Source organism: Pecten maximus, chromosome 2, assembly GCF_902652985.1.
Source record: "Pecten maximus chromosome 2, xPecMax1.1, whole genome shotgun sequence".
Classification (NCBI taxonomy): domain Eukaryota; kingdom Metazoa; phylum Mollusca; class Bivalvia; order Pectinida; family Pectinidae; genus Pecten; species Pecten maximus.
In genome coordinates this window covers 4,455,102-4,467,846 of record NC_047016.1, presented here as the reverse complement: position 1 = coordinate 4,467,846, position 12,745 = coordinate 4,455,102, and the positions used below count along the sequence as shown (strand labels likewise).

General features: G+C 35.8%; 1 protein-coding gene across 1 annotated transcript in view; it reads right to left on the bottom strand.

The window, feature by feature from the left end:
- LOC117314560 overlaps positions 1-12,745 on the bottom strand; it is a 76,644-nt gene that overhangs the window by 49,536 nt on the left and 14,363 nt on the right. The window contains exon 2 of the mRNA XM_033868630.1: positions 7,741-7,924. Coding sequence (XP_033724521.1) covers positions 7,741-7,914 — 174 coding nt within the window. The 5' untranslated portion in view covers positions 7,915-7,924. The remainder of the gene's footprint in view (positions 1-7,740; positions 7,925-12,745) is intronic.

Here is a 12,745-nt window from a genome sequence, read left to right as displayed (position 1 = left end):
GAAAAATAACCGGTTTACAGTGGACCCGCGATAATCCGGATGCCGATAGTCCGGAAAACTCGCAGTCCGGACGGAATAGCACGGGATATATATATATAAAGAACAATAATCTCCAAATGCTACATGTACATTGCACCGGACTGATATTATTTAATTATTATTTCTTTGTAATTTACTGGATATGGATATAGAGGCTAAATATATGTTAAACAGCACAAGTTCAATTCCTTAGAAAGTGAAAATATGTTGAAGGAATATTTTTTGCATAAACTTTCAACAGGCTTTCAATATCATAAAAAACATTTGTAATTGTTGCATAATATGCCACTCTTTTGAAACTACAATAATTAAAAGAAATGGTATTGTTTATGTGTATAACAACCTTTGTATTTTAGTTTTACACAGAGCTTTTGGTATCATGCCATTTATAAAAGGACATAAATCAGGATATTATGTGTGATTACTTGTGTGTCACTTTATGATGTAAACATGCACAGATAAGTCCACAGCTTGTGTATCCAAAACACATTTTGTATCTTATCAAAAGCATTATCTTTTACTGCACTTACAATATCAGTAATAATAATAATCCATTTTTCTTATTTTCAATAGGTTCAATGCAATTGTCCCAGTAACCTATCACTGTATAACAAAATTAGAGCAATATGTCACAGGAAAAGTGTGTTCATGTCAGGTTTTGTTATGGTTTTAAAGGTCAAAAAAAGAAAAAGTGTCTGCTAGAAAAAACGTATGAATAAGCATTTTTATTTTTACACAAATACTGCTTGGCAAGATAGCAAATGGGCTGCTAAACACATTTTTGTTATCTGGTCAGAAAAAAACTTACAAAATGTGGATTTTTATATTTTGAAAAAGCTGAGAAACAGGTATATCCAGCAGTGAAGAACAAGTGTTGTCAGAAAATAACCAGCTCACCAGGTGGGTTGGAATAGTTTTTCTTAAAGTAGGTCAAGATGGGGGGGGGGGGGGGGGAGATAGCAGTAACTACCATGGACTTTCTCCCAGCAAGCTTACATTGCTTGACAAATTGATAGAACTAACCTTATTGGTCGATATTAAAACACCACTTAATCAAATTGTTAATTTCTTATATTTCACTGGTTAAAATGTAATAGATAATCTTATTCAACCATCAATTTTAATTGATAATTTTTGTTGTAAGTTTGTTACATGGTTACTTTGTATTTCCCAGACTACGCATACCAAAAAAGATTAAAAGTTTCTAATTCACCAAAAGCAGATAGGGTATTTCAGTAATAGACGACACATTCTATTTCTATCATTATGATAGAAAGTAGTTGGGTCCTCCCAACATATAACAGAAGCGTCCTGTAATCTACTCAATCCCAAGGGGACATCACTCTAATCGTGACTACAAACTATAATTTTCGTCTGGCCTACTGAGTGACATACAGTTGTGGAACCGAAATCCCTGATTATTGAACAGTTGAGTTACTCCCCAGTATGATTAACGACAAAAGTTATCCGGCCCTCGCACAGGATAAATGCCGACCCACAATGAAACACTCTTGTTTGGAGCCATGAAATATAGATTCATTTACGTTGAAATATTCATCACATACAGGTAGTGCTCACTAGAATAATAGTTTCTGTAGCTTTTCATAACAGGTCAATTCCATTGATTTCCAAACTTGTGATGCTGAAACCCACTTTGCTCCCGTAGATTTTAAAACGTTAGATGACACACGATACCAACCAATGATTGAAAGTCGGTTGATACGGTCCAAACCTGTGGAGAGATTTACAGCTGTTTTTTCCTTCCGGTTCTTTTTTTCTGCCATTAACGGAGAAGAAATGGATTTTTGAATTATACACTTAAAGCAATTGTTGCAGACTCTTGGGTATCTAATAACACAGTTCTTTGTAGAGGAAAAGTACGCTTGCATTATCATAATATTGTTTCACAATATACAAACATCCCCAGAGCTTATTCTTTATTGATTCGTATAGGCAGAAATGAGCAAACTTTTGATACAATCAATTTTACCTATGAATCCTACACATTACAAACATTTCAAAGTTTTTGTCCAATGAAGAAACATCCAAATCTATGAAATTGAATCATTAACTTTTTGCTTGTTTTTAAGGACGACAAACATGAACATCACAAACAAGATCCAAAAAAGGGCTAGACACTGTCCCATTGAATCAGTCGGGTTACTAACAGACATTTCAGTATAATCTCATACAAGTTGTTAAACCATTTGACTTTATCCCTATATAAATACAACACAATACTCCAGATTCAGGTAAGATCTATTTTAAATCCAGAATGAAAACACATTCCTAATAACCCTGAAAAATCATTCCACCAAGAGATGCTTTATTGTACAAATCTTGTGTGAGATTATTACCTTGGCAGTGTACAGGATTGTTTGGTCAGCTAACAATAAAAGGTGAATCTATTACCATAAATCCCCTTCTGTCCCTGTAAAATGCACCTGTGATAGGCCTGCCCTTTATTCCATAAGAAAACACTCATTTTTGTGTTGAATGGTATAGGGCATGAATCATCTAAATCTTTTCAAGAGTTTTGACGTTATCAAAATCATCATGAAAATTTATCGGACGCCTGAACACCATCGAGGCAATAATATCTAAACGCGATCCATCTCCTGTACATAGCCAGTTAGCCGAGATCTGTCGTTGGTTTTACCTGGACCAAATTCACTTGAATTATGATTTACGAGGAAGTTTTATTGGTCTGTCCTTAACAATAGAAATAACAGAGTGTAGCGTGTATTGTATTAAATCATCTATGCTCTGTTGTGTTTTTATGCCCATTTACTGATTACTGGGCTCACAAAACATCATGTATACACCTACGACTTCTCCTTAAAATCTATGTACAACAACACACACCAATTCCATTTTAAGTTCACTAATTGAATACAACCCCATAAAATCAATTGACCTAAAAATATTTTTTAAATGAAAGATGGATTACAGATTATATGATGAAATACTTTTTGGAATGATAGATTGTTTTTAACCATTAAATATATACAAATAAATAAAATTAATATCTGTTCCATTTATTTTATATAACATAGAAGTCATTATAATTTTTGTTCATTTAATAATATCCATACTGATGTGCGCAGGAAAGATGTCTTCACATTCACTTTATACCAAATTAAATTATAATTTATAGAAGTTTTTGTTGTGCTTGATTACTTGGATACCACAGGGCTGATTCTTCGAATACATGTCCAAACCTCTATCAGACATAGGTACCGTACACTAAATCACTATACCGAGATCTGCATGACGTCCAGACCTCTATCAGACATAGGTACCATACACCTAAATCACTATACAGAGATCTGCATGACAGACAAACACACAGCTGCCGGCAGAAAATAATCCAATTTCGTAATTTGGTCATCCCATAATTCTTCCCCCTCCCCCCACTCTTTTCGCTTATCGGGATGCAAATTGCAACAAAATGCAATACTAGGTCTCACCAGGCCTTTAAACAGTAGATCTACACATGACTAATATCACCATATCGCATAATACTGTGAACACAACCCGACAGAGCCCGCTACCCTCCACACAGCACGCTATATAATGGGTCATGCTTGTTTTACTTAATCACTCTTGATTCAATTTAGTTATAATTCTGTGTTAGCTCTCGCATATTTGAGACAATTTAGATATTTTTCCATTGGTTGGTTTATGTGATTTTATCTTCTCATCGGATTAGGACAAATATGGGAAACAGCTCCGGGGACAATATTGTCCATCAAAACGTGCCAATCAGATGGGAGTAAACACAGATTAATGGGGAGGTAAACAGTGCGATAGCGGGTAATCTGGGTCTCCTGCGCCCTTTACTGGGTAGCAGTACAGAACAGACAAGATAGTGACAGTGATCAACCCAATATGGGACGAGTATAATCGGTGAATTACAACAACCTCCAGATAAAACCATTAATGCAAATTTTGATTATCAAACCTACTTTTTTTTTTCTTTCCTTTCCACAGGAAATAATGACCCAAATTTCCTACATTAATACACCTCTTATCTTCTGAACATTATAAAAAATTTCTCAACAAATAAAATATATTGTTAATCTATAATCTTCAAACATGAAAACAAACCCATGCAAATATAATGAGCATGGATGTCATATGGATGTTGAATTCGGATATGATGTAAGTTTCATCTTAATACAGAAATGGTGACCTCAACCTCATAACCTGTAACATTTCTGAAGTGTTTCCATAAAGAAGCACTATAGGACTTGTGATTTATATGTCCATGGCAACTCAAGTTTACAGTAACTGACCTCAACTTGACCTTCAATATTCAGACTGAAAGCCTAAACAAACACTTTTCGACCAGAACACTGTATGAAGTCCACAGGAAAACGAGAATACGGTAATAATACTGATGTGACAGTGATGCAGCATCGATTTGTGTATGTCACTGTTAAACTAAAACTGAAATTTTACATGCTGATTGAAATGTCAAAAGTTCATTAACAAATTTGTAGATGTGTGATACAGTTGTTAGGCATATTATGCAATGATATTTTGACTTGTAATGTTACTGATGGGAAATAAAACACATCCTTGGGATATTTTTGGTTTGGTTTGTTTTTGTTTAAAAGCCAGAGTACCCAGAGAAAAACCACCGGCCTACGGTCAGTACCTGGCAACTGCCCCATGTAGGTTTCGAACTCGGAACCCAGAGGTGGAGGGCTAGTGATAAAGTGTTGGGACACGTTAACCACTCGCGTCCCGACACTTTATCACTAGCCCTCCACCTCTGGTGAGAGAGAGTAATATGTAATAACACACTTTTTGTTATGTTCAGTTTGACACCCATATCCCTAACTTGACAGTCATATGCTAAAATGTTTTGAAACAAAGAATAAAAATGTCACTTTTTTTTTTATCAGCATCTAAAATTACAGAAGTTTCATGTGTCTCACTCTCAGCCATCAGAAGATTTACCATGAGAATCCTGATTAGCCTGGGCATACCTATCTTTGTCAAACAATTGTTCACCATTATCAGTGTCAAATAAAACAAAGAAATGTTTTGGAGCAGTGGGGAGAGCTATCTGTGAAGACAGAACATCTCTCCTAACAGTATACCTAGCGCTATGTAAACCTTTCCAACACAGCCAGCCACAATGTACTGAAAATCTGCAGAGTTAATAATCATGTGTCAGTGAAGGAAAACACATTTACAAAGTTGGCTATTCCATATGTTAATTTTCTGGTTTAAGTGTTATTTAAGAGGAAGGGGCACCTGCTTTCCAGTCTCAGAAGCAGCCTTTTTTCTGGGGCAAGCTAGAAAAACTGGCGAAACTTTTGAAAAGCTTTAAAAGAATAGAGGGTACCAGTGAAGATGAAGAAGAAAGATATTAAGGTAACAAGAAACACATCTTTTCCTTCATTATTAAACAATTTATCTTGATCCTATTTCAAATACAATAATTCTTAAATAATACATTTATAACAGTAAAATGCCAACTTATTTCACTACAGAACCTGAATACTTCAGATGTCTTCATCTAACAGATATTACCACTGATAACACCGACTATAATTGTTATCATCATAATACTTCAATGAAATGACATTTATTTAGAAATACTTTACTGTTGATAATTATGTCTGAATGCTGGACATGTACAGTTCTGAATATTTTACTGTAATAATTGCATATTGAAAGAGAGGTTTCTTTCAGTTGATACAAATCTATTTTTAATATTATCAGCAGTTTCTGAGCCAAAAACAAGAATTTCAAGGGCTTGTTTTCTTGTCTCCGTATTTGTAGGTCCATCATCCATCAGAGTTACACCTGGACCAGTCCAGCCTTCCCTTCCCACCAGTACCCCGATCAGTGTGTTACACACCGTGCTGCCTGGTTCTGGTGAGATGGACCAGTCCAGCCTTCCCTTCCCACCAGTACCCCGATCAGTGTGCTACACACCACGCTGCCTGGTTCTGGTGAGATGGACCAGTCCAGCCTTCCCTTCCCACCAGTACCCCGATCAGTGTGCTACACACCACGCTGCCTGGTTCTGGTGAGATGGACCAGTCCAGCCTTCCCTTCCCACCAGTACCCCGATCAGTGTGTTACACACCATGCTGCCTGGTTCTGGTGAGATGGACCAGTCCAGCCTTCCCTTCCCACCAGTACCCTGATCAGTGTGTTACACACCATGCTGCCTGGTTCTGGTGAGATGGACCAGTCCAGCCTTCCCTTCCTGTCCCACCAGTACCCTGATCAGTGTGTTACACACCACGCTGCCTGGTTCTGGTGAGATGGACCAGTCCAGCCTTCCCGTCCCACCAGTACCCCGATCAGTGTGTTACACACCACGCTGCCTGGTTCTGGTGAGATGGACCAGTCCAGCCTTCCCGTCCCACCAGTACCCTGATCAGTGTGTTACACACCACGCTGCCTGGTTCTGGTGAGATGGACCAGTCCAGCCTTCCCGTCCCACCAGTACCCCGATCAGTGTGTTACACACCACGCTGCCTGGTTCTGGTGAGATGGACCAGTCCAGCCTTCCCGTCCCACCAGTACCCCGATCAGTGTGTTACACACCACGCTGCCTGGTTCTGGTGAGATGGAAGGGGTGCTGTCTTACATGTATTCCTCTCAGCCCTCCACATAATAATACAGATGCTCTCTCCACAGTATTCACCAAATACAATATTTGTTCCCCAAAGTTATATCTCCTTCCAGTCTATTCCTTTTTTGTTTTACATTTTTCACTCTAAATATCATACGCCCTTCAGGTAAACATTTTCGCAATGGTAACATACTGAACTTCTCTCAGGCAAAGGTGCTAGGTAATATGACTGACAGCATTGACGCTCGTGGGTGTCCTTGATAGGATCATTGACCCAAGAGTAGTGCAAGAACAATCACATCCAAATGAAGAGAACACCATCCAGAACAAATAGATTTCATCATAGAGGACTATTAGTTTATGCAGACAAACTGGTTCCTCTGTTTTAAATGTAATATTTTAGGCATAAATCTAGATGGACCTGTCAATGTTAATAGCCCTTGAAAAGACGTTGTCAAGGCTTGTCTGAAAACATCACCAGGTCTGTCCTTATTTCATAAACAAACAACTCATAACAAACAACTCATGACTAAGCAGACATCCATCTCTGTTCTTCTTACTCTCCTTGTTTGTTTGTTTATGTTTAACGTCCTATTAACAGCCAGGGTCATTTAAGGACGTGCCAGGTTTGGAGGTGGAGGAAAGCCGGAGTACCCGGAGAAAAACCACCGGCCTACGGTCAGTACCTGGCAACTGCCCCACGTAGGTTTCGAACTCGCAACCCAGAGGTGGAAGGCTAGCGTTAAAGTGTCGGGACACCTTAACCACTCGGCCACCGCGGCCCCCTCTTACTCTCCCTCAATGAACAGTGTGAAAATCTGTTCGGTGAGCAATGTTCCACATCAATGAACCAAAATGATCTAAATTCTACCCATAGATTTAAGGATTTCATTCATTATATTTGCAGTCTAGAAAATTTGACAACTTGAAACTAAAACTTTCTTCAGTGCTTGTAAAACATCTTTTCTTGATTTCCACAGAGAAGGAATCTTTACATAAGATGCAAGTAGCTATTGAAATGAAATGGTTCATAATTTTCTCAAGAGGAAATTCATGTACACAATAAATATAGGAAGAAATAGAGACTGATCACTCACATTTTGTATGCTTGCACCGACATCATGGGTTTCTTTGGCACGGGCCTTCTTCAGGAGCAGGCTCTGCTGGAAAGCAAAAGACTTTTCCTTGTCATCATCCATGGCATTGACGCCAGTGTTTATTTCCAGGGGCGATGTGCCCATGGGCTCAGTCTTAATGCTCACTGCCGCCATCTTGAAGCTCCTGTCAATGAAAAACATAACTTTTCATGTACAGATAATATTAAAGGAGAATTTATTCTGAAGATTTGTTTTACCTTCGTAAAGTTTGTTTTGAATTCACATCCTCAGCAACAGCCAAGGTCATAAGGTGACAAACCTGAGTAAAGCCAAGGTCATAAGGTGACAGACCTGAGTAAAGCTAGAGCAACATGATCAAATTCCTTATTCTTCACAAAATCACTGCATAAGGCCTGCCAACTAATTTTGTTTCAACAAGTTCCATACAATATTGCATTTCAACAATGAGGACTTCATTCTGTTTGATCTAATAATTAGTCTTCAAATTTTCCTTGACCAGTGACTGGAATAGATACACAAGATGATCAAATGACTGATAAAATCCTATATATTGAATAAGTTGTTAGTATTTTCAAATGTACAAACGAGTATTTCAATATATTAATATTAGAGATTCTCAACTCGACATTATTGTGTGACCAACTTTTTCACCGATGATGAAATTTTCGTCGAGATTTAGCTTCAGTCTAAGTCTAGATTGTCATATTGTTATATTCTGCCATTCAAAAATCACCCTTATACTCAGTTTATATTAGATTTGATAAGCAACTAAGTTAACTGAAAAAAACCACCTCTTCCACATAAGCAAACCTTTATTCTACCTGTTCCGCAAATGTCTTAACTAGCAGATCCAAAATCTTCTTGAAATCATGATGTATAAATATGACATAAGATACATTCAGTCACCATCATATTTTGTTTCTTTGTTCAAACCTGTTTTACTACAGTAAATCATATTCCATATTGCTTATATCAATAATCCATGGCAACAACTTTGATCCAATCCCCATGAAAATAAACAGAATTATTTCCCTGATTAATCATCATTTCCTGACCAATCCTGCCTATATATTAATGGCTAGTTTTTCTGTTGAATCCTAACATCCCAGTTCGACATGACAATACACACAGGACACCATGACCAGTCACCATGCTAACTGATTTGGATACAGCAATGTCAGATAATGGCGAGGAAAATAGTTGTCATTGTAACATAATCAGGGAGGATAATTATATTATTATAAAACAAGAGGGGAGGAGGCTAAGTAGATTCTGCATAAGAAATAAGAATGAATTCACTTTTTTAACTTTGTGTAACCAACCTCCTAACAACTATCATCAAACCTGAAAATAACACTTTCTTTCAAATTCCCAAATATACTAATGTATGACAAGGTGTTTTACAAACAATACTGTTCCAACCAGGAGGAAAACAATTACTTTAAGGTTTAATTTATAAGAAATTTTAAACTGAAATGAAACCAAGGCATTCAGGTTGTAACAAGTTTACATGTTGGTACCATACATCTATGTAGATAATCCAGATATTTCAAAAGCAGCTAATTTGGTTATCAATATTATGGAACACTTGAAAAGACATAATACTGATGTAGAGAGAAACATTTCACTATAAAGCCTTTCAGGTATTCCTCAGTACATATCCATACCCATTGATTTTCAGGTCACAGCGACACCAAATGAAAAATGGTTGTAATCAATAATTATAAATGCAGACCTAAACCTTTTGCAACATGAGTTATGAAGCAGTATTTTACCTTGCAGAAATAGAGAAAACTAATCAATATCTAGCAAACAGCCGTACCACAATATCCATTTCACAAACAGAAACAATTTTTTTTCTGTCTTGAATAAATAATATTCTAATATTTATTAAATGAAGAGGTTTTTTTTTTAATTGGACAAATGGAAACCTATATATATTGAAAGATTTATCTTTTAACAGAAAAAGACTATCATACCATCAATTATTACCTAATGTATCAATAACATAAATATTATCAATACATATCACTATAAAATCTGCCCAAGCTAATAAAATGGACAGTTACTAAACATTGATATACTGAATATCATGTCATAACTGACACTTTATTTTTTGGTATCAACTTTCTTCTTTGAAAATCTTACTTCAATCAGTCTCTGTTAAATGGAAGCTGGTAAAAGTGAGAGACTAGTTTTATAAACACAAAACTTGGGGATAAAGGTCTCGACTAAAAAATACATAAGATAAGTGTTCACACATTCTAATATCCAAATCTCCTTAATGCTTACTATCTCTTCTGATTTTAACATCTTATAAAACTTAAAAGATCACAACAGCTGTCTGTACATTAATTTACATTGTGCTCTGAGCTTCGAATGAAACGTAACACAACATATAAGAAATACACTATTGTAAGTTGTTAACGTAAAAAAAAAACTTCCAACTTTTAAAAATACCAATTTTCTTCATTTACGATAGTTTATCAACAGTAACACAATACATTTGACTAATTATGGTAAACGTGTATTGCAGATGTTGCAATTTTTTTTAAAAGTTGTTTTTATTTAGTTACACAATGCAATGATTTTAGCAAGCTGTTACGGCAGTGAAACATTCGTCCCCTATAGCAGATTACAACAATCCCTGAATTTATGTCAAATTTTATGCTGTGTTTGTTTATCATAAACAAATCATTTTTCAGAGTTTGTTTTTAATCTGTTGAAGACAACATCTGCTCAAGCCTCATTTTTTTCTGCAGGGAAGTGAATGCTGTACCATTTTATTAAACATGTCTTATTAGATATTTATAAAGTCCCTTATTTCACAGGTTGACAAGGGTGTTATACTCGGTCTTGTACCTCGAGTTTTTCATCCTGTTGGTCTGATTTTTGTATTCCCTTATTTTCAGTACAACATAAGTCTGTATTAGCTGAATCAAGAACATTTTTGGTGTCATCGTTTTATGTATAATGACGAGAAGCAACCTAAGTACACTCTTAGGTCAGGTGACAAAACCAGTGCACATGATCTGAAAAGCTGGATTTAACCTTAAAATCATCAAATAACAATGAAATTCTTCACAAACAAATACAATGTAAACATCCTCTGAATAGAATTTTGAATGAAGCTTATAATTTGATGTGTAAAAGTTGACATATAGTCTTAAATGTTATTTACATATTAGCTAAGATCCAATAGCTAAACGTACCAAGTGACTTCTTTTCAACAATTACTTTCTATGCATATTAAATCAGTTTTAACAACACTGGAAACTGGCCAGGTAAAAATCCACCTACCTGTATGAAATTAGTTTTATACCCAGGGGAGAATATGATTTCAACAGCTCATGGGTTTATTTGCATTAAACGAATCTCTTTATATGGACGGATGTAATCAGGTGAATACAATCAATTGTTAAAAAATTATTTGAACAAGTCAGGATCCAAGCTACAATTTCACCGCATGAATTTTTTAGGAAGCAGAAATATCTAATAAAGTTATGAAATTAATTTTCAAGTACATGTAACATTTTATTTCTCAATACACAAAAGAATGCAGTGCCTGTGAGAATTACATTTACAAGAAACCAGAACATTGAGGGCAAATAAAATACAAATAAAATATGAATCCAGCCCTTTTCAAAGACACAAATTACGTTAATATAAATATACCTAAAGCGACAAGAATTTCCTAACCCATTATGTATTAGGAATAAATATACATAAAATGTCTGAATTTTTCAGTCCACCAGAGTACAGATTCCAAACAAACAACATTAAAATATCTTCATTATGCTTCATACAAATTCATCAAGTGTTTTACTGACAGATATTTCACCTGAATCTCAACATGTTAGAGAGAGTTTACCGACAGATATTTCACCTGACAGATATTTCACCTGAATCTCGACATGTTAGAGAAAGGTCGATCTTAGCTCAATCTAATCTCAAACTTTCTTTCCCACTATAATGATGGACTAATGATACAGATCTGTTTTCAACATATATACAAAATCTATAAAATTGTTGTACTGTTATGAATAAACATGTACACATCAACCTGGTTGAGACAGAAAATCGCATACCAATGAGTGTCCCATTCCGGTTTTTACACATTAATCCACAACACGCTGGAGAACACTATGGCAAGGTTCATTCATTGACAGGCCAAAAAAACTGTTCGTGGTGTCGTTGAGGGGCGGTGACCCTTGACATGGAGGTCGGGGCACTGCTCCGCCCCCTGATAAGGGGTGACGACTTACAATAGTAGTGGGACTGGTGGAATGTCTCGCTGGTTCATGATAACACCACATAAGCTTGACTACCGTGGCAAATACGATAATTTACAGGCAACTCAAAACTTCAATGTTTGCATAAAGTAAAGAGAAAAAGCATTGAGTTTTAACCCATTGACGTGGTCGTAAATCGACCAATTTCTAGCTTAGTCGATCATACACAATCAGAACTGACATCATCAGGTTATTACACAGAGAATAATTATAAATGGTAAGTTTTCAGGCTGTAATACATTAACACGCTGGTCCAGTTTATCTTGAGTAAAATGTTTACAGCATTGTTTGGTACATAAACCTTTATAGCATTGTTGAATTTAAAATTCCAGGTAAAAAAGAGTGTTGGTATTATTTATAATGTTTCATAATTCAGCAAGATTCAATGTTTCAGAATTCCTTGGAGATCAACAAAGTTTTTAATTTGTTGAAATAATCTGCCCCTCCCAGTTTCATAAGCATTAAACAATCAATTAATAACATAATATCTGAAGAATTCTTGTGATTTCATGACATCTATCCCAAATTGTAGATAGATATGACTTAACTACTGGGAAAGGTAAAACACATCTTTTTTTGAGTTTATCTCTGTATTTTATATATATATGTATAATATTTATAATTTTTAATTGAGACATTGCAATTCTAAAGTATCGAACCTTTCTAAAGCAAATCATGTCAGACCATATCTT